Source organism: Alosa sapidissima, chromosome 23 (genome assembly GCF_018492685.1).
Source record: "Alosa sapidissima isolate fAloSap1 chromosome 23, fAloSap1.pri, whole genome shotgun sequence".
In the NCBI taxonomy this organism is placed as follows: domain Eukaryota; kingdom Metazoa; phylum Chordata; class Actinopteri; order Clupeiformes; family Clupeidae; genus Alosa; species Alosa sapidissima.
The window spans coordinates 14,648,277-14,668,415 of NC_055979.1; the positions used below are offsets into that span (position 1 = coordinate 14,648,277).

At 42.0% G+C, this 20,139-nt stretch overlaps 1 protein-coding gene across 3 annotated transcripts in view; it reads left to right on the forward strand.

Moving 5' to 3' along the window:
- LOC121698532 (interleukin-5 receptor subunit alpha-like) overlaps positions 1–15,520 on the forward strand; it is a 32,025-nt gene extending 16,505 nt beyond the window's left edge. Inside the window, exons 2-11 of one of the 3 annotated variants that reach the window (XM_042080718.1) lie at positions 711–787; positions 1,024–1,082; positions 1,171–1,258; positions 1,395–1,497; positions 3,950–4,119; positions 4,389–4,519; positions 4,680–4,815; positions 5,744–5,852; positions 9,655–9,736; positions 14,756–15,520. In XM_042080718.1, the coding sequence (XP_041936652.1) occupies positions 715–787; positions 1,024–1,082; positions 1,171–1,258; positions 1,395–1,497; positions 3,950–4,119; positions 4,389–4,519; positions 4,680–4,815; positions 5,744–5,852; positions 9,655–9,736; positions 14,756–14,872 (1,068 nt within the window). In that variant the 5' untranslated portion in view covers positions 711–714 and the 3' untranslated portion in view covers positions 14,873–15,520. The remainder of the gene's footprint in view (positions 1–710; positions 788–1,023; positions 1,083–1,170; positions 1,259–1,394; positions 1,498–3,949; positions 4,120–4,388; positions 4,520–4,679; positions 4,816–5,743; positions 5,853–9,654; positions 9,737–14,755) is intronic. The other 2 variants (XM_042080719.1, XM_042080720.1) reach the window with 2 other exon arrangements.
- Positions 15,521–20,139: the final 4,619 nt, after the last annotated feature.

A 20,139-nucleotide genomic window follows, 5' to 3' on the forward strand; every position in this document is an offset into this window, starting at 1 on the left:
CACCAGGGTACGAATAGCATACAATGATATTTGTACCAGACGGGGTATTAATAGAACACATTGCTGTGTGCACCGGGGTACGAATAGCATACACTGATATTTGTACCAGACGGGGTATTAATAGAACACATTGCTGTGTGCACCGGGGTACGAATAGCATACACTGATATTTGTACCAGACGGGGTATTAATAGAACACATTGCTGTGTGCACCGGGGTACGAATAGAATTCACTTCTAATTACACCAGGGTACGAATAGCATACACTGCTAATTGTACCAGGGGAGCAAATAGCCTTACCCTAAAAAATAATAAGAAAAGTACAGGATTACAAAAATGTACAGTATGTAAGTTAGTATGCTTTATTTGTAAATGAAGAACTGCTTTGGCTGGGGTAATTCACATAGCAATATAACCTTAGAACTGTACAAAAAAACAATGACTTGTGATGCCAGTGATGTTCAGGGTACGGAGTAATTACATTTGCATCTCTCCGATTTCAGTTATTACTTGTGCATACTGCATTAGAATATATGGATGCAATTTGCTATGTTTTCCATGTCATTAGTTCAAATAAATCTTAACAACTAACAACTCAAATGAAATTGTTCTTGGATCATTGAAAAGATCAGTGTCTTACAATGTTAATTTCCTTACATACTCATATAGCTCCTCAGAAACATTAGTTAACTTATTTTTTTTCCGTGCAGCATCATGATTATGTGTTTACCTTGGTCAGTACTGAGCCTTTGGTTAACCCTGTCTGTCTCTATTGTTGCAGAGGAGGGTGAGTGGAGTTGATCTAAATATGTACACACAAACACAAGCAAAAACAAGACAACACACTCTCTCTCTCTCTCTCTCACACACACACACACACACACACACACAATTTATGGATCCTTTTTCCAAACCAAAATGATACAATATATAATATCTAAAGTACCAAACTGGTTTAGTGTAAACTATAGCCATATGTTGCTTGAAAGATGTGTGTAATTCCTGTCTTTATATTCCATATAGGGGAAAATGAATGTCTATCCAACCTCTCTCCAGAATGTTTTTATGACATGAAAGAGCTGGTAAACAATAACAAATTATACCAATATTTTGATATAGTTGCCTCATGACACATACATCAAGATGATCCTGTTTCTTCTACAACTACAGGGAATCAGTGTGTATTTCAGTGACAATGGGATAATGACACATAACAAATCACATTGCTTTGATAAGGACAGTCCATCTCTGCCAGACGGTATGTTGAACTTCCTATAGCATACTGTTTTGTTCTGCCATATTAGATATTTTTTTAGCTATCTATTATCATAGAGCCTTTAGAATAGCTCAGTTCCCAATTTATGTTTTTCTCTCCATTTCTCCCATTTCCCCAGGCCTTTGGCTTACAAGCTGCATTGTGGACAAGCAGAATAATCTAAACTTCAGCTGGGATTCAAGTGATCGTCCAGAACATCCTCAGTATTCTATTTCCTATCTGTGAGATTCAGTTTTCACACGGTACAATTGCAAGTTGAGGGTTATGGTATGCAGTAGCCCGATTGCTACTGTTTGATATACTGTATAGGTTGTGTGGATATTTCAGTTACAATAACAGAAGGCTCCACCTGCACCCCCCCCCCCCCCCCCCCCCCCCAATTCTCCCATACTGTAGTGCTTTTTGATACTCTTAGGATTGCAAGATGATTTGCACTTTGGGAACAAAGTTGTCTTGGTAGGGTGTAGGGTCTGGGCACTCACCGTTCGCAGTGCTCAGTCCGAGGGGCGGGATAATCAGTTGTCTTTCAAATTCCCTCTGCACGCAATAGGACAGCGGCAGCGCTATGAGTCCCATGCGTTTCCCACCAGCGGAGCTAGTTGGCTAGTTCAAACGTTTAATAAAAGCTTAACTCGTGTCACACTGTTCGCCAACAGCAACATCCATCTTATTTGTTTTCAAGTAGCAGGAAATTCAAGCCAAACCGTTGCAACTCTGCCATCAATCATTATGTTAAGCCCACCTAACGACTCTATACACGATTTCATTGGCCTGATTGAGTCGATTTCTGGAGCTCACAAGCCAACGGAGAGTTGCTATACTAGCTGCCGCTAGGGGCGCGTCTAGATTTCTAGGCTATTGTCTTGGTGGACAGTAGGGAAAAAATAGTTCCATGCCATGTGTAATGTCCGCCAAAAAATCAATTCATACTCCACATTCCATAAAAGATGGGGGCAGTATACCTCCAGAAAGTGAGTTGGTCTACCCTAGAGTAACAACCGAGAAACGTGTATTGCAGTTTGGCTGGCGGTTATGTTGCCCACATACCGCCTCCCATGGCCGAAACTGGTATTATGACACCTGTCGGGCTGTGGATTGTAATTTAGCATGCTAATTCAGGTTGATATCTCTGCAGCACTATACCTTGTCATTTTTTAATGACATCATCGCCCTTATTCCTTCTCATTCTTTTGATGCGTGTAGCTAATTTTTTTTGGATATTTTTACCTCAATTCTTACACATGGCACCTTTAAGGTAATTTGGCCCTCAGTCATTTTCGAGCTTTGCATATTAGAGGGAATACTTTGAAACTAATCCTACTTTTGATAGGTTGCCAATGGCATGTTAACTGTCAACTGTTAAATGACACAGAAATGTCAAAACTTTAGTCTATTGCTGTGGTGATGATGGTTGGTGTGTCCCTAAAGTTGAGACCAAACCTACGCCCTTGCTTTAACACTTTTGTTGGATGTTAGTGAGAAGACTTTGAGTGTGGATAGCAGGGTTGTGCAAAATTCCAGAATTGAATTGAAACTGGCTTAAATTCCAATTCAATTCTTGAATTTCACTTGCATTTCAATTGAGGAAGCAGAATTGCAATTCGAATTTTGCACAACACTGGTGGATAGATGCTAGATAAGGTTATTTTCACATGTTTAGGGCCTCATTTCACAGCCCGCTGGCTTTGCCCTTTTCCCCCAGGCTGTGGTTTCCTTGTTTCCCCATACAGGTGTGATTGGAGGCACTCCTTCAGCCTAATGGACTAGTTGCACAAAAGGTTCTCGGTGAGCTCGTTTGTTTCCTGTGAAGCCAGGTGTTTGAACCTGCCGCTATTCTGAATGTAATTAGTGTCTACACGTCCTTCTTTATCGTAACGTGCTGCTTCACTACTGTGGGTGCCACACCCAACCGGGTCCCTATAGACACAAATTACATTCAGAATAGCAGAAGGTTCAAACACACCTGGCTCCACAGGAAACAAACGAGCTCACTGAGAGCCTTTTGTGCCACGTGTACAGTAGTCCATAGGTGCACCCATGCACAGCTCACCTGTAAGCTTTAAATTAGCTGGAGCTCCTCCCCTCTGTAGGCAGAGAAAGCAGCAGATACTTGTTACTGCTTGCCGATCCGGTCATACCGTGTGCCTTTGTTTGAAAGCCATTCGGCCGACGCTGCTTATTTTGAGACCTTTGACTTAATAAATTGTAAACCTTTTGGAACTCACTCCATTACTGTCTTCCCTGTTACTGTGTTGTGCTCACATCATGCGCATAACACCTACCATCCTAACCTCAGTTTTATCTGTGTGTAGGAGCAGGATGTTAGTCATCCTCGCTTTGATATCTTTTAAACATCCTTCTATCTTAGACGGTTAAACAAATCTCACAAATCTAAACAAATCTCACCTGGTTTGATGGATAGGGAGTAATATCAGTCATTATGAGGCTTTATCAATACTTTCTAACCTTTTATGAATGTGTTTAATGCTTTATGGATACTGATGTGACTGATGTGTTGCTTTTTTTTTTTCTTTCCTCCAAATAAAATAATTGACAAGCCTCAACCAAGTGTTGCCCTAGTGAGAACTTCCTTACTCTAAGCTAGTTCAGCTGAATGTATGAATTATAGTGCTGACAAATGGCCCTCTCTGACAGCTGTGTTCTTTCCCATAGATTTTGCAATGAAGGCCAAGAGGTCCTTGAAAGACACAAGAAACATGTCCAAGGCCCATTTTACCACACACTGATTCCAGATCAGACATATCATATAATTTTGCAACTCAACGTGTCCTACCCAGACAAGTGGTACATTCAGACACAGCAGTGGGAAATCTGTAATGTTGGTAAGAGATCACTCTGTGTCATTCCACAACTTGAGCTTGGGATGTTTGTTGAGTCTGAGGATAGTGAATATCAAAGTGTCAGTCTCTTGCACCTTTTTAGCAAAAAATAGTATTTGCACGTTTGTGTGAACTCATTATCTGCACTTTACTTGTTCTACTAAGAACTTCTGAACAACTTGTGTTATTTTATGTTTTTTATTTACATTTTTATTTGTGTTATTTACTTATGTTTTTTGTTGGGTGCTTACATTCTTCATATTTTTTCATAGAAAAACTGGGTCCTCTTCAAATAAATGCAACAATTCAGTCAAATCAGTTATACCTTGAATGGGATCTGCCTAAAAGTAAATTTACAAACAACACTAAATGCTTTGAGTATGAATTGAAAGTCAATGATGAGGTAGGTAGTAGTCGTTTATAAAACCTCTCTGTGTTCTGCATGTTTGTTTATATGGGTTATGTGTGCTAGAATATGAACTTTGATGCATAGCAAATTAACTTCTCTATCTCTCTCTGTCTCTGTGTGTGTGTGTGTGTGTGCACCATTTAATGCTGCACAGGTCAGAATATTCAAAGAGCTATTGAAGTATACTGAGCTAAATTTGGATCCAACCCAGAAGTACAAAATCTTAATGAGAGTAAAAACTGCCTCTCACTGCTGTGACTCTCTGTTTTGGAGTGACTGGACTGTTTTAGGTAACATGCCCTCTACCACTGTTATAGTCGTAAGCTTATCAGGACAGCTATATATAAAACACATAACTGTCATACAGATGAGCTTGTGAAACTCTTATCTGATACTGTTTTCACATGTCTGTGACCCAGCTCAGGGGCGCCTGCAGGAATTAATGCTATGGTACGCACACCCATCACCCCCCGCAAAAAAAAATTCACTCGTGAACAATATTTGTCCGTTTTAGGTCCGTGCAGTCAGCAAAAAAGTAGCCTACAGAGCATAAACACATCCACGTGCAATAATACAACGACAACGTCTACAATGACCTATTCATTTGGACAACTTGATACAGCCCTATACAGGCTAAAGTTACCTTTAGTTTTGTTCGTGCGTATAACGTGACGCCTGACAAGCACACCAATTGCCTACCTTGTTCTTGTCTATCTGGAATAACTCCTAGCGTTGCTGCCTCCATTCTTTCTGTTTTCTTTGTTTAAAACTTGTGATATCCATGATGAGTATTGAGTTCATGAATTATCTCAACATTGTGTGCTGATAACCATATATAGATAGCCGAGTAAAAGAAAACAACAGGTAGCCTATTCCGTGCGTATTCTCTCTCCTGCTCAAACAAAATGTGTGCATGTTAATTTTGATAACGTGTTCACTAACTTTACGTAATAGAAAATGGTAAATAGCCTGATAGCATGCAGCTAATGGGATACTGTGCATAGTTGAGAAGGTATGGTAGGCCAATTTGGTGTGAATACACACACACACACACACAAGGGACATTTTCTCTCGCTGTTGAGTAGCCTTGGTACGCACAGTGCGTACGGACGTACACCTGCAGGCGCGCCTGACCCAGCTGAATGCATATTCCTGTTTTTGAGCTGAAGTGCACTATCAGTGCTTTAAGTGTTGCCTGGTCTAATGTTTGTTTATTAGATTTGGACAAATCTGCAGAAGTCCCATTCCATACTAGCGTGATCATTGCTATTGTTCTCGGACTTCCCATGATCCTCTTGGCTATATTACTGCTCTGCAAATTTCAAAGGTCGGTAATGTGATGTAAGAAGCTTATAAAGCTCTATAAGATCTCTCAATGTAAACTAAGATGCTGTCTAATGAATAGTTACATACTTTTTAGGCTTCATATTAAGTGCATTTTAAGTGTCAAATTGTAATGTAATTTGTTTTGTAGAGAAAAGTAACATCTTAAGAGGAAAAGGCAGACATTGTGTAGATATTGTGAGAAAGCACTTCTGTTAAAGACGTGTTTTCACCTCGACATTATGCATCCTGAAAGCAGACCAGCTTTCAGTTTTACACACAGACATGTTCTTATCGTCAGACGGTCCCCAATATTCTATACTGTAATTTTCCTTATGAAGCATAGTTAATACAATTGTGAGGTAATGTGAGTGACAGGGCTGGTCGGGGACAAAAAAAAATAGCCCTGGCCCTGGTCGGGAATGGCGAGTATGTAAAAGACATAATTAAAAAGAAAGGCAGCACCGCCATAGTGATAAAGCAAAGCGATCTTCCCTGATGACGACAGTGGTCGGCTGGTGGACCAATATGTGTTAAATTAGTTATGTGCTTTAATTAAGTTAAATATGTCCTGCAGTGGCAGAGGAATTTGGATTTTTTCCCCTCTGTGGCCCTAATATTCCGTCATTTTATATATATATATAGCCTTATAGCCTATATGGAAAACTGTAAATTATCTAATGATTGCAACATCATGGGGCAGCTGTGGCCTACTGGTTAGCACTTCTGACTTGTAACCGGAGGGTTGCCGGTTCGAACCCCGACCAGTAGGCACGGCTGAAGTGCCCTTGAGCAAGGCACCTAACCCCTCACTGCTCCCCGAGCGCCGCTGTTGTTGCAGGCAGCTCACTGTGCCGGGATTAGTGTGTGCTTCACTTCACTGTGTGGTGAGTGTGCTTCACTAATTCACGGATTGGGATAAATGCAGAGACCAAATTTCCCTCACGGGATCAAAAGAGTATATACAGCGGGGAAAATAAATATTGAACACGTCAACATTTTTTTCAGTAAGTATACTTCCAGTGAGGCTATTTGCATGAAATTTTCACCAGACATTAGTATTAACTTAGGTAATCCACACATATAAAAAAAATCCAAACATTAATGTTCATAAGTAGAGTTATGAGTAAAAAAGTGGAATGGCACAGGAAAAAAGTATTGAACACGCCTACTGAAATTTCTTAAATACTTTGTAGAAAACCCTTTATTTGTAATGAGAGCTTCAAGGCATTTCCTCTATGACGAAGCTAATCAGTCGCAGTATTTAGGTGTGATTTTGGCCCATTCTTTTAAACAGATAGTATTTTAATATTGAAGATTCCAGGGGTCCCTCTTGTAAATCCTGATCTTTAGGTAATTTCCAAAACTGTTCAATTGGATTTAAGTCAGGGCCTGAATTTCCTTTCTCTGAAACCAATTGAGAGTTTCCTTTGCTGAATGCTTTGGATCATTGTCCTGCTGGAAGGTCTAGCCATGTGTCTCATCCTCATTGTTCTGGTGGATGGCAAGATTGTCCCAGAAAAAAATGGCTCCATTCATCATTTCTTCAGCTGTATGAAGTCTGCCAGTACCATGAGATGAAAAACAGCCCCACACCGTGATGCCTCCACCTCCAAACTTCACTGTTGGTATGGTATTTTTTGGGTGATGCACAGTGCAATTTCTCCTCCAAATATGGTGTGTAGTATGACATCCAAAGAGTTAAATTTTGCTCTCACCTGACCAGAATACATTCTCTTATTATTTCATAGGCTTGTCCAAATGTTGTGTAGCAAACATTCAATGAGCTTCGACATGTTTTTCTTCAGTAATAGTCATGTGGGGTGAGCGTGCATAGAGGCCATGGCGGTGGAGTGCATTACCTATGATTTTCTCTGTAACAATTGAACCTGCTGCCTCCAAGTCTTTCTGGAGTGGTCCTTGGCTCTTAGGCTACACTTCTGACTATCCTTCTGACTTCCTGGTCAGAAATCTTGTGAGGAGATCCTGTGCATGGCCATTTGATGATGCAGTGATGTTCCTTCCACTTGCAGATAATGGCTCCAATACTGCTTACTGGATGATTCTGAAGTTTTGAAATGCATCTGTAACCAGTTCCATTGATATGTTTTGCAACAATAATGTTGCAAAGGTCTTGGAAGAGCTCTTTGCTTTTACCCATCATGACATGTTTCTTGTGTGACAACTTGGTAACGAAAAACCTTTTTATAGCTCATCAATATGTACTAACCCAGCTTACATTAATTTGCACAGATAGGAGGGATAATTACTCTCTAACTATGTATAGATTCCAGCTCGTTCCTTGCCATTCCTTGCCTTTGTGTACTGTTTTTTCTTAGTGTGTTCAATACTTTTTCCCTGTGCCATTCCACTTTTTTACTCATAACTCTACTTATGAACATTAATGTCTGGATTTTTTAATATGTCTGGATTACCTAAGTTAATACTAATGTCTGTAGAAAATTTTATGCGAATAGCCTCTCTGGAAGTATACTTACTGAAAAAAATGTTGACGTGTTCAATACTTATTTTCTCCGCTGTATACTTATACTTACTTATCTAAAAATCATCATTTATCCAAAATGATTGAAATTAATGATCACATGTTTAAATAATGACAGTGTGTCTAGTTATATGTGATAACAATGTGTATGGGCATTGAAATAACTACTGGTTTCAATTTGTGGTGATTGCTGACTGAGATTTTTTTTTTTGTGCAACCGGATCACGGATAAATTGATCCAAGATGACCAAGATATCCCAGCTTAATCCCTTATCCTAGTTTTGTGCAACGGGCCCCAGTACTCCAGGCTGCGTTGTTAGCCTACACTGCCGTGACACTGCGTGTACATAGCCTATTCGTATATGCTCAATAGTCTACGCATAGGCCTAATGTAGTGGTGGCCGAGTATGCAGTTGTGTAGGCGATGTGTGAGGAAGGGAGAGAGAGACAGCGCAGCATGTGTGTTGCTGTCACACACGCCCCCCCCCCCCCCCCCCCCCCACGAAATAAGTAAGTAATTAAGTAATTAAGTAAGTAAGTAAGTAAGTAAGTAAGTAAATAAAAAGTTCAACTTTAGCTACACACCCCCAACCATCAGGAACACTTTTAGGATAATATTAGTCCATCTTATTATTAATTTTTGTTCAGACTAACAATCCCATACTACAACGTATACTAATAATTAGTAAAGGACTGGTCATTATCCTAGAACAAGGTGTAACCCAATGTATTTGACATGAAATTACAGGATTTCCTGTCTGTTGTGATGATGGTTATACTGAATGTGACATTTTATACATTTTCACACATTATCTTTATCTCAGGGGATATGCTAAATAGCCAGAAAGACAAACAGCAGTGCAAAGATTGTCTGCACCCTTATATCTATGCAAGTAGTATAAAGAACGTCAAACTTTTAATCAAAGGACTTTCATCAAAATATTGTCCTCATGAAGGTCCTTTGACTGAATGCATGGCATTATTGTCATTAGAAGATGCTTGCATGGATCTAAGTGTGCACAAAATCTTCTTTGATTTTATATTTTCACACAAACAAAAGTGTGTGTGTGTGTGTGTTTGTCAGCCTCAAAAATAGCACCGCTTGCATTTCACACAGTGCACACGTTGTTGAAAACAGGAACTTGCAGGCATAGAAGAAAAGCAACTGTTAGATTCACGCATTATTAGGGTTTTGTTTATTTGACTTAGAAGTGACAGCTCCTGACTAAGTTTTCAGCTCTGGTCTTTGACTGCATGTGGTGTATTTGTGTGCCAGGGACTAAGCTTCACTTTATTTTGGCAGGGTTTTTGATAAATTGTTCCCACCAGTCCCAGGCCCATCCATCAAGATTAAAGGCCTGCTTGAGAAAGACATCACATCTCAGGTAACTTACAGCATCTCGGACGGCTTTTCAACTGCCTGTGGCATAGCACTGAGTGCTCTCTGTCCATCACTGAACATGGTGTTCTACTGCATCACATTTTTCATTCAAAATAGCAACACAAGTGAGAGAAAGACAATACAAATGGCTATTTGCACCCCTGGTACAAATAGCCTTGGCCACACAGCTGGGCTATTCGCACCCTGTATGACGCATGACAACAAATGTGTTGTGTACACAAAAAAAACATGGCTGACATTTTTCGTCAGCAGAAAGTGAACAAATCTGAAAAGTTTTGGCACTAATATCTGTTCAAATTAATTTTCAGATGGAATAGTTGTGTTTTATTTTCATAATCTTTGTTCAGTGAATACAACCGTCAGTTTGTTAGTCAACAGAAATTTTGTGATTATGACGCTCAGGCCTATGTGGGAATCTAGGGTTTTATTCATGTGTAAAGCATTTTTGCAGAGATAAGTAGAAGTGTAAGTGTGCATGTGTACCAACGTCTATGCAGAGAAGGCACGCAATTTGAAGAAGAAATCAGTTTTTAAAAGAACGTTTTGATTGCAACAATTAGCTAGTTCATGCACCAGGGTGTAAATAGCACACATTACTATTTACACCAGGGTACAAATAGCATTCACTTCTAATTACATAGTGATGCAAATAGTAAACCTTATTCTGAGTCTCTATTTCCACCTCTGGTACGAATACACGGGTATCCCGTTTACCAACAAAACTAGATGTGCACGCAGCCGTGGGGCAGTAGACACAGGGGCGGCCGTGGCCTACTGGTTAGCGCTTTGGACTTGTAACCGGAGGGTTGCTGTTTCGAACCCCGACCAGTAGGAATGGCTGAAGTGCCCTTGAGCAAGGCACCTAACCCCTCACTGCTCCCCGAGCGTGCTGTTGTAGCAGGCTTTACCTCACTGTGTGCTGAGTGTGTTTCACGGATTGGGATAAATGCAGAGACCAAATTTCCCTCACGGGATCAAAAGAGTATATATACTAATATATATATATATATATATATATATATATATATATACATTACTTATACCTAAATCCGCTTGGAGCTCCAGTGGAATTTTGATTTGCGATGAGAATTCTCGGTCTAACCGTTGATGTGCCGTGAGAAAGGTTGGAAATAGGCACCCACCAGTCCAGCACTAAACTCTGATAGTGGTAAACAAAATCGGATATTTCAGGCAGTAAAAGCCCTGGTAAGAACCAAATCCAAAAACCAAAACCAAATCTACACACCTATGGCTATTGAAAAATGTAAGGTTAATTTATCAAATGTCATTTTGAAGTATTAAAAAAACATTGTTGTTTTAGAATTTTCGAACAAAAGGTTGGTAATTGGTGGTTTTACAATATTGTAATAAAACTGTGAAGGGGCAGAACCAAAAAATGTTTGTTTCCTCGAAAGCATCTTAAAGTCCCTCTTACGTCTTAAGATTTGCCGACTGTTTCCCGAAACCATCGTAGCTTAAGAGCGTTGTGAAAACACTCTACTGTGAAAGATCTACGAGTGCTCCAGAGTTCTCGTTACCAGCTAAGAGCGTCGTAACTGTTTGGCAGAATAGTTTGCCATTATCTTTGTCTAAGTGTAAGCTATCTTTTATAAGGCCTATGAGGTAAAAGTCGAAAAAATCGAAACCTTTATGTTAGAAAACCCTGTGTAACATCAGAGGGTGGTCTACGCTGATTCACGCTGACGGACGTGGTCAAGTCGATTAAGTTTACCTGTGCAAGTTCACCGAGCTCAGGCACCGGCAAAGGTAAAAATGCACCGTTCCTCCATATCTGTTATCACAGCCCATCGCCGAAAACGGCATCATGCCAAAACGAGCAGACATCTGGTTAACCTCCAGCCACTTAAACAGTCCTCACCCACAAAAACCTCCCTCTCCAAGGGCTTGTGGAACTGTCAATCCACAGTCAACCAAACTGATTTCATAGCTGGCTATGCCGACCACCTTTCTTTGGAACTCCTGGCTTTCACTGAGACTTGGATCAAACCAGAGAACACTGCCACCCCGGCTGCCCTCTCCACTAACTTTACCCTCTCCCACCCATCGCCCATCTGGACGAGGAGGTGGGACGGGCCTGTTAATTTCCAACAAATGGAAATTCACTCCGCTGCTACCTTCAAACAAATATGTCTCATTCGAATACCATGCCATCACAGTGATCACCCCGGCAACTGGACACTCTGCTGTGTTCAGCTGAGCATGACTGTTACCTGGACCATTTTGAATGCTGTTGGAAATGTGCCAGCGGATGGCGTAGCATTTATCACGTGTGATAGTTGGTGTGGTCGGGGGGGCGGTGGTAGTGTAGTGGTTAAGGAGCTGGGCTAGCGTGCAGTAGCCTGAAAGTTGTCGGATCAATTCCCGGCTTCCACCGTTGTGCCCTTGAGCAAGGCACTTAACCCCAAGTTGCTCTGGGGACAATGTGATCCCTTGTAATATAGCTGACATATGTGTAAGTCACTTTGGTCAAGAACTGTCTGCTAAATGTAATGTAATGTGTGATGGTCAGGCTGATGGACTGAAGTAGGCTTGTAGGTATAGGGTCCAACGAGTAGGATGGCTACATGTCAGGATTCTGTTATGCAAACAGTAGTAAATAGAAACAATAAATACTGTCACCGAAATACTATTAAAAGACTATAAATAACATTCAACAATCAGCCCAATATAATCAGGATGCTATCAACAGCTAATACTGAGGCCCATAGATGTAGTGTAGTACCAACCAATAAGACACGCCACACAGCAAAGATGTTTCACAACAAAACACTAAATAAACAAAGCCAAACAAAACACATAATGTAGACCAGCGGTCCCCAACCACTGGGCCGCAGGACATTCCTAACCGGGCCGTAGCCTACGACATGAGTTTAAAAAAAATGCATGCGAACTAAACTAAATTTAATTCGCAATAATGTCACGTTTTTATATGGCATAGGTCTATATGCAGTTGTTTGATTGCACGCATGTTTGCATTTTGCAAGGTCTATTTTCTTACGTCTGTCTGTCCCGCCTTCAACACTTTTACATATTGCCTTCAGCGCTGCGCAGCCTCAGGTCAGCTCACTTCACTTGATCAGTTCTTGGCGAACGGTAGTGTCACACGAAGTTAGCTAAACTGCTAGAATGAGCAACAAAAAACAAGCATCTTTAGCAGGTCACTGGCCAGAGTGTTGCGAGAGCCGCTGCAGAGATTTCTTACAGAAAAAAAGTCACCGTTAGCTGCACATTTTAGTGATGAGGACTGGGTGTCAAAACTCGCTTACCTGTGTGACATATTCGGGTTGCTTAATGACCTCAACCTGTCACTCCAGGGGAGAATGACGACTGCCTTTAAACTGGCAGATAAAGTCGCTGCATTTAAAGCAAGCTTGATTTGTGGGGACGACGAGTGGACCGGGGTGTATTTGATATGTTCCAAACAGTAGTGGGGGTTTTGGGAGAGACTGAGGCAGGGCCCTTTCTCTCGCAGCTGGTGCGCGATCACCTTGTTGCGCTTTCAAATGAGTTTGAGCGTTACTTCCCATCCTCCAAAGATCCACGGCAAACCAATGAGTGGGTCCGCAACCCATTTGTCAATATCCCGAATAGTCCTAACTTGTCAGCGCAGGAGGAAGAGCAGTTGATCAAAATTGCAAATGACGGTGGTCTTAAGAGTGTGTATAAGGAAACCTCTCTGGCGGGTTTTTGGATCAAAACCAAAGCAGAATATCCCGAGATAGCCGTAAAAGCGCTGAAAACGTTTCCCACCGCGTATCTATGAGAGGCCGGGTTTTCGACCAAATTGCGCAATCGACTAGACATTTCAAACACACTGAGGGTGTCACTGTCTTCCATCACCCCCAGATGGAAGCTTCTTGTTGCAGGGAAACAAGCAGGGCTCACACTGATTATATTCGTAATGCACGTTTAGTTCCCATGTTTTGTTCCCATATTTTGTTAAGCATGTTCACACTTTAGCTTCAAGTTGTTCAATATTCATAGTTCATATTGTTCAATTTTCACTTCTTCAAGTTCATGTTTTTCACAAGAGATTGTTACCTTCACTGTTCATACATAACTGGAGCTAGTTCTTTTCAAGTAATGCATGCACAACACATATGGAACATGGAACCCCCGACCCCCCCCCCCCCCCCGGTCCGTGAAAAAAAAAAATAGGAATCAAACCGGTCCATGGTACATAAAAGGTTGGGGACCTGTAGACTACAAAGGCAAACAGGCGATTTATGGATATGACATTTTAAGGCCTAACTGAGATTTCATTAACCAAACCACAATCCCGCTGGGCCCTAAAGCCTGACCATGAATGTGCGCACACAGAAAGGGGGGAGGTGGAGGAGGGGGAAATGATCTAATGTATCAGAAAAAGTGTACAAAGTGCTCCTATGGGCTGCACATAGTTTAAAGGGACAGTGTGGAACGTTTTCAGTTGTTTGTTAGCTATATTAACATTTCCCATTCATAAATGTGGCCTCATTCATGTTTAATTACCACCACCACCAATTCGAAGCATACCTATGGGCTTAGAAATCTGCATTTACATACATATACATCTACGTGCGCCCTTTTAAAATAAAACGGTGACCGTCTAGGGACATTTGTGAAATACAGCACTAAACTTTTTATTCTTTTCAATGTGTCATCGGTTAACTCCAATCAACTGCGCTTGTGGTTGAATTATACTGTTCAGCAAATTACTATAGAGGCTGGTGACAGGCGGTGATGAGCGATGTTTATGCAATAAAGTGAAAGCTTAATAAATTCCACACAATATGGCAAGGCACAAACATTTGCTTTCTGCGCCTAGAAATGATCACAGTTGTGCTATTAGCGCTGTCTTTGTACATCAAGCCCTCAGTGCTTCAAGCATGAAATGGTTAATGATTTTGCATGTAACATTTTTCAGTGTTTCAGAGTTAGGTGTAAAATGTTGGCTAAGCTTGTTAAACATTCTTATTTGTTTTTGGTTATTGCCCAATAGATCATATCACACAAATGTGTGGAAGAGGTCACTGAGGTGGAAGTAAAAGAGGATGGGGGTGAGGAGGAGGAGGAGGAGTGCTGGTGCAGACCTGCCAACCTTGAAGTAATATTTTGAGTAGGCCTACCACCTCGAGCCGCTCACGCCTTCATCCATGCGGCCGAAAATGGTCACATAACCAAGATTTCCAGTAATTTTCTTATTTAAAATGTGTCTCTTCTCAAGTTAGAAAGTGTAATAAGACTAGCGGAAAAGGAAACGTGGGGCTTTGAAACGTGGCTTTTTGATGTATGTTGTTTAACTGTGGGATTATGCTTCCATAGTGTTTTCTGTTTGCCAGTGACTGTCTTGAATTGTAACGGAGCAATTAAGCAGCTAAGAATAAATAGTAACTATGTGCCTAGAAGTGTAACACAAATATCCAATAAAACCTAAAATAAAGCTGCAAGTGGCAATGAAGGGGCCAAGCAACAGGCCAGGCCATGTCAAGCAAGAAAAAAAACCATGTGACTGTCCCAAATCAGTGTGCCAAAAGATGCAGAGCCAGCGCTAGGGTGGGGCAAAAGGGGCGATGCCACCTTGAAGTCATGCCTCAATAAGATATGTGTAATTAACTGTGTATACTTTTAAGTATTGCAATGTGTATTAGTGTTAGTATTTACAGCACTAAAATGTGAATTACAAAAAATTGGGTCTATTTTTCTTTCTGTCTTTCTACAATCAAAAGGCTATTGAAGAGCACTTAAAATAAATTACCCAGGTATATTTTTGACATTCATAAAGTTGTTTTACTTCATGTTTACTTGTTTTGCACGTTCATGTTCAAGTTCAAGACCGTGTTTAGAGTCAGTGGTGTCCAGTTTCTGAATGACTCACACTGTGTTTCACTGACCAAGGACTCTTTGTATGAGTGATTACTGTTGCAAAGTTAATGGTTAATGCGAAACTATGGGAGCAACCCTTTGAGTCACTTTCTCTTCTTCAGTGTAAGCTACAAAGTACGAGCTAAGCATAGTTTACAACCCTACACTGTTACACATTTTCAACTGAATCCTGATTAGTTACTGAACTGAACATAATTACTGTAATGGAGATATGGATTATTTGTTAGATAGATAGATAGATAGATAGATAGATAGATAGATAGATAGACAGATAGACAGATAGACAGATACTTTATTGATCCCCAAGGGGAAATTCAAGGTCTCAGTAGCATACAGACATCACACACAACATGCACTTACAGCAGAAAGAGTAAATATAAGTATATACATACGGTATAACAAAAACTCCACGTGGCTTGAACAAAGGAAGGGCTGTGGGCACAGGTGTTGCCTAATAAAGTCTGTGGTTGATTGGGCAAATTGGTTGGAGCTGCAGTGAACTAAATGGGGAAATTAGTGTCAAAGGAAATGGGGCGTGGCAATTGCTCTGCAAATGCAGCACAGAGCTGAAACTTCCAAACAGCCGTCCCCAAATTTGGTTGCAAATTTGCTAGTACAGTAGGTCATGGGGGTTCAGGTAGGGCGGGGAGAGGGATGAGGCGGGCAACGGGTCTTGTGTACTGTTTGTCCCCCACCTGGACATCTGCAACCTTACAACGGCTGCCCTTGCTGGGATAGAGGGAAATCACTCGACCTACTGGCCAAAGGGATTGGGGGAGCTGAGGGTCAAGAATGAGAACAACAGTGTTAGGTTGAAGGTCAGGATTATCAGTGTGCCACTTCTTTCTAGACCGTAAAGAGGGAAGAACATTTTTAACGAAGTGGGCCAAAAAATGAGAGGATTTGACTATGACGCCATTGGTGACAGCTGCGCAGCTCAGAGTCAGGATACGTTACCAGGGGGAGGGAGGAGTCGTGCCGCCCCATGAGCAACAGGTTAGGAGTCACCGGATCAGGATCAGCAACATCAGAGGAGACATAACCTAGGGCAGGGGTCTCAAACTCCCAGCCCGCGGGCCAAATCCGGCCCATGTCCGGCCCGCGACCTATGTCAAAATAATAATGTAATCCGGCCCTTGAGGGTATTTTTAATTGCGACAAAAAACGATAGGCCTGCTGATTAAAATAGACGATAGATCCAAGTACGGTGACAAATCTCATTTGTACTCTCCTCCACTATTTGCTAGACATCCAAGCTTGATTCAAACCCAAAATCGCTGCACAAAGTTTTCAGGAAATACCTGTAGGCTATTACACACGATAAACACGAAGACGTGCATTTGTAATGACGCGGAAGCGATGCAGGCCATAGTTTTGCACAAATTGAAGCAGAAATAGGCCTACACAAAATGTTCACGTGTGATGAAGTCTTGGGTAGGCTTGGGTATTCACCTATTCTGATTCTGAAGGAGAATATCCTTTTGGAGATTATGATCGATCGTCTATTGACAGTGATAGTCACGGTGCGTCTGTGAATGGAGGTGCGTCTTTGCGTGCATACGACAGTGTCCACTAAGCATACCATGCTTATTTTGACCCTCTGCCCAACATAGCTTGGAGGTTGAAGTGGTAATTGTGATGATAGTGTCCGTAATGGACGTGGTACAGACAGAAGGGGTAGTAGAAATAGGGCTCTGAAGAACTACAAAGTCACCCGCAATAGGAACTGATTTCACCAGGATACTTTATTGTAGGCCTTGTGGTTATAGGCTAGTAATAGTTTACGATTGTTGGTACATCTTGGGTGTTTTCCTGTTAATTTGTTATGTGGGTAATATGACAAAAAAGAAAGTAAACCTGCTCAAATATGTTCATCCAGTATTTACTGAAAGGTGCATCATTTGAGGTGCTTGCCATCCAGTGGCAAATTAAATGGGTAAATTTACCTCCTTCATAAACTTGTGTTTATACTCAAAGATTTTTACATTTACAGTAGGACTTTATCTCTGACCACTTTCAAGCCATGGCCTTTTGAAATTTTGATATAAAAATCCAATGGTGTTGCTTTCTTAACCCTGATGCCTAGTTTGCCAGGCTAAAAAAAGTTATGAGAGGAAAATATTTTTATTTGGTGTGAAACACACACACATAGGCCTACCTGTTTTTATGCTTTTTTGTTTGTTTTTATAATTTGTATTAATATTTATTTTATCATTATTTTATTTATAAGGTAAGGTTGTTAGCACAGGTGTCTAAAAATAGATAAAAAATACTTGCACTTTCTGTTTGTAGTTTTGTGTTTGAAAATACAGTATTTGAAAAAAACATTGCATTTTAGGAAATAGCCGTTCTTTTTTTGTATTATTCTTTAACCACTGACGTGGCCCTCCAATCAGATGACATTGGCAGAAGTGGCCCCCAGCTCATTTGAGACCCCTGACCTAGGGGCTTTGAATTGAGGATACCTTCAATTTCAATCATGACTGTGCGTAGCACCTCTTCTGCGACAGCTTGGGCACCTAGGGTGGTCTGCAGGGCAATCTTGATTGAGCATATTTCACGCTCCCACGTCCCGCCAAAGTGGGGCGTGTGTGGGGGGTTGAACTTGAAGGAGATCTTCTGCTTGGCCAGGATTGCCTGGAGGTCAGGGGTCAGGGTTTGGTAGGCCTCTGGTGCCACCGATAAAGTTGGTACCTCTTTCGGAAAGCAGCTCAAAAGGTTTGCCTCTACGAGCTATAAAGCGCCCTAAGTGCCATCAAAAAGTAATCTGAATTCATGTGACTGAGTAAATCTAGATGTACACACCTAATTGTCGAGCATTTGAAAATAATTCCCCACCCTTTCTCCGCTCCTCTGCCAATCTTCACAGTGTAGGGCCCGAAACAATCTGTACCGGTGGAATAGAAGGTAGGTTCACAGAGGCGTAGGCGAGCAAGGGGGAGATCAGCCATTTGGGGAATAAGGGGTTTGGCACGGGACTGCTGGCACTTAGCACACCTGTGCTGATGTTTCTTGACAGCCTCACAACCCCTCAGAATCCAGAACCGCCTCATTAGCTCAGCAAAAAGTCTCTCTGGACCAGGATGGTGTAAGTGTTCATCACAATCTTTAATTATAAGCTTCGTGACCAGATGGGCATGGTCCAGCACAACTGGATGTATGGCATCAGGAGGCAGGTCACTGCTTTGCCGTAACCTTCCACCTACTCGAATGAGACCTGATACTGGATCTAGTTCTGGAGCAAGGGAGAGAAGACGGCTGGAATTTGGAAGGGGTTTGTGGGTCTGCATGCCAGATCAGTCCCAAAGGAATCCAGCTGGGCCTGTCTTAGGATGGAAATCTCTGCATTGAGGAAGGTTTCTGCTGATGGTGTTGCAGGAGTTTCTGCCGCCCCATGACAGGAGGCAGCGGTAGAGTCAAGGAGATCCTGAAAGGTAGTGAACTGGGTAGGATCTAGAATGGAGTGGTTTGGGCCAAGAAATACAGCACCACAGAAACTGGGCTTACATAGCTCTACTGGATCTTCAGACTGATCTATGGTGGGGCTAATTGGCTACAGGTCAGGGGGTTGCAGGAGGAAGGAAGGTCCTTAGTTCCACCTGCAGGGCTTAGCTAAGTCAGACAGCTGCTTCCCTCTGGTTAGATCGTCTGCTGGGTTGTTCTGAGAATCCACATAGCACCATTCCTGGCCTTTGGTGAGCTCCTGAATTTCAGCCACTCTGGTTCCAACAAAGACCTTATAGCGGCATGAGTCTGAGAGAAGCCAATAGAGGACGGTGGTAGAGTCACTCCATAAGGTAGCCTGTCGGATGTTGAGGGTGAGCTCTGTTTGGAGGAGGTTGAGCAGCTGAGCTCCAATGAGGGCTGCACACAATTCATGTCGAGGAATGGATAGCTGTTTTTTGGGTGCAACACGGAACCTCGCCATTAAGAAGGACACATTCACCTGTTGACTATCTTCTGTGCACATGTAGGCAACTGCACCATAAGACTGCTCTGATGCATCACAGAAGATGCGCAGGTCTTGAGTGGCTGAGGAGGGGTCTACTGTCTGAGTGGTGAGACAAAGGGGCAGTAATACGGTGGAAAGATTAGGAAGTTCCCAGGAAAGCCAGGCTTCTAGGATGTTGTGGGGAAGGTTTGGGTCATCCCATTCTCTGTCGCCTTTGCCCACAGGTGCTGTACAATGATCTTGGCTCTTGTTGTGTAGGGGAGGATATAGCCAAGGGGATCGTACTGGCTCGCAAGAACTCTGTAGTCATGATTGGGGTGGGGTTGGGGTAGTAGCTTCAATGGCTCTGTGCCTGTATTTCAGGGTGTCTGTATGGCAATTCCAGTGAAGGCCTAGAGTAGACTCCATGGGATCAAGGGAAGGATGGTGTGACAGCCAGAGCTCTGCTTGGTCTGACCTGGCATCCGGAGGGAGGTCACAGATGACCTTCGGGTCATTACTGGCCCATTGCCTAATCTCAATGCCACCAGAGGAGAGGGTTGTGCGCA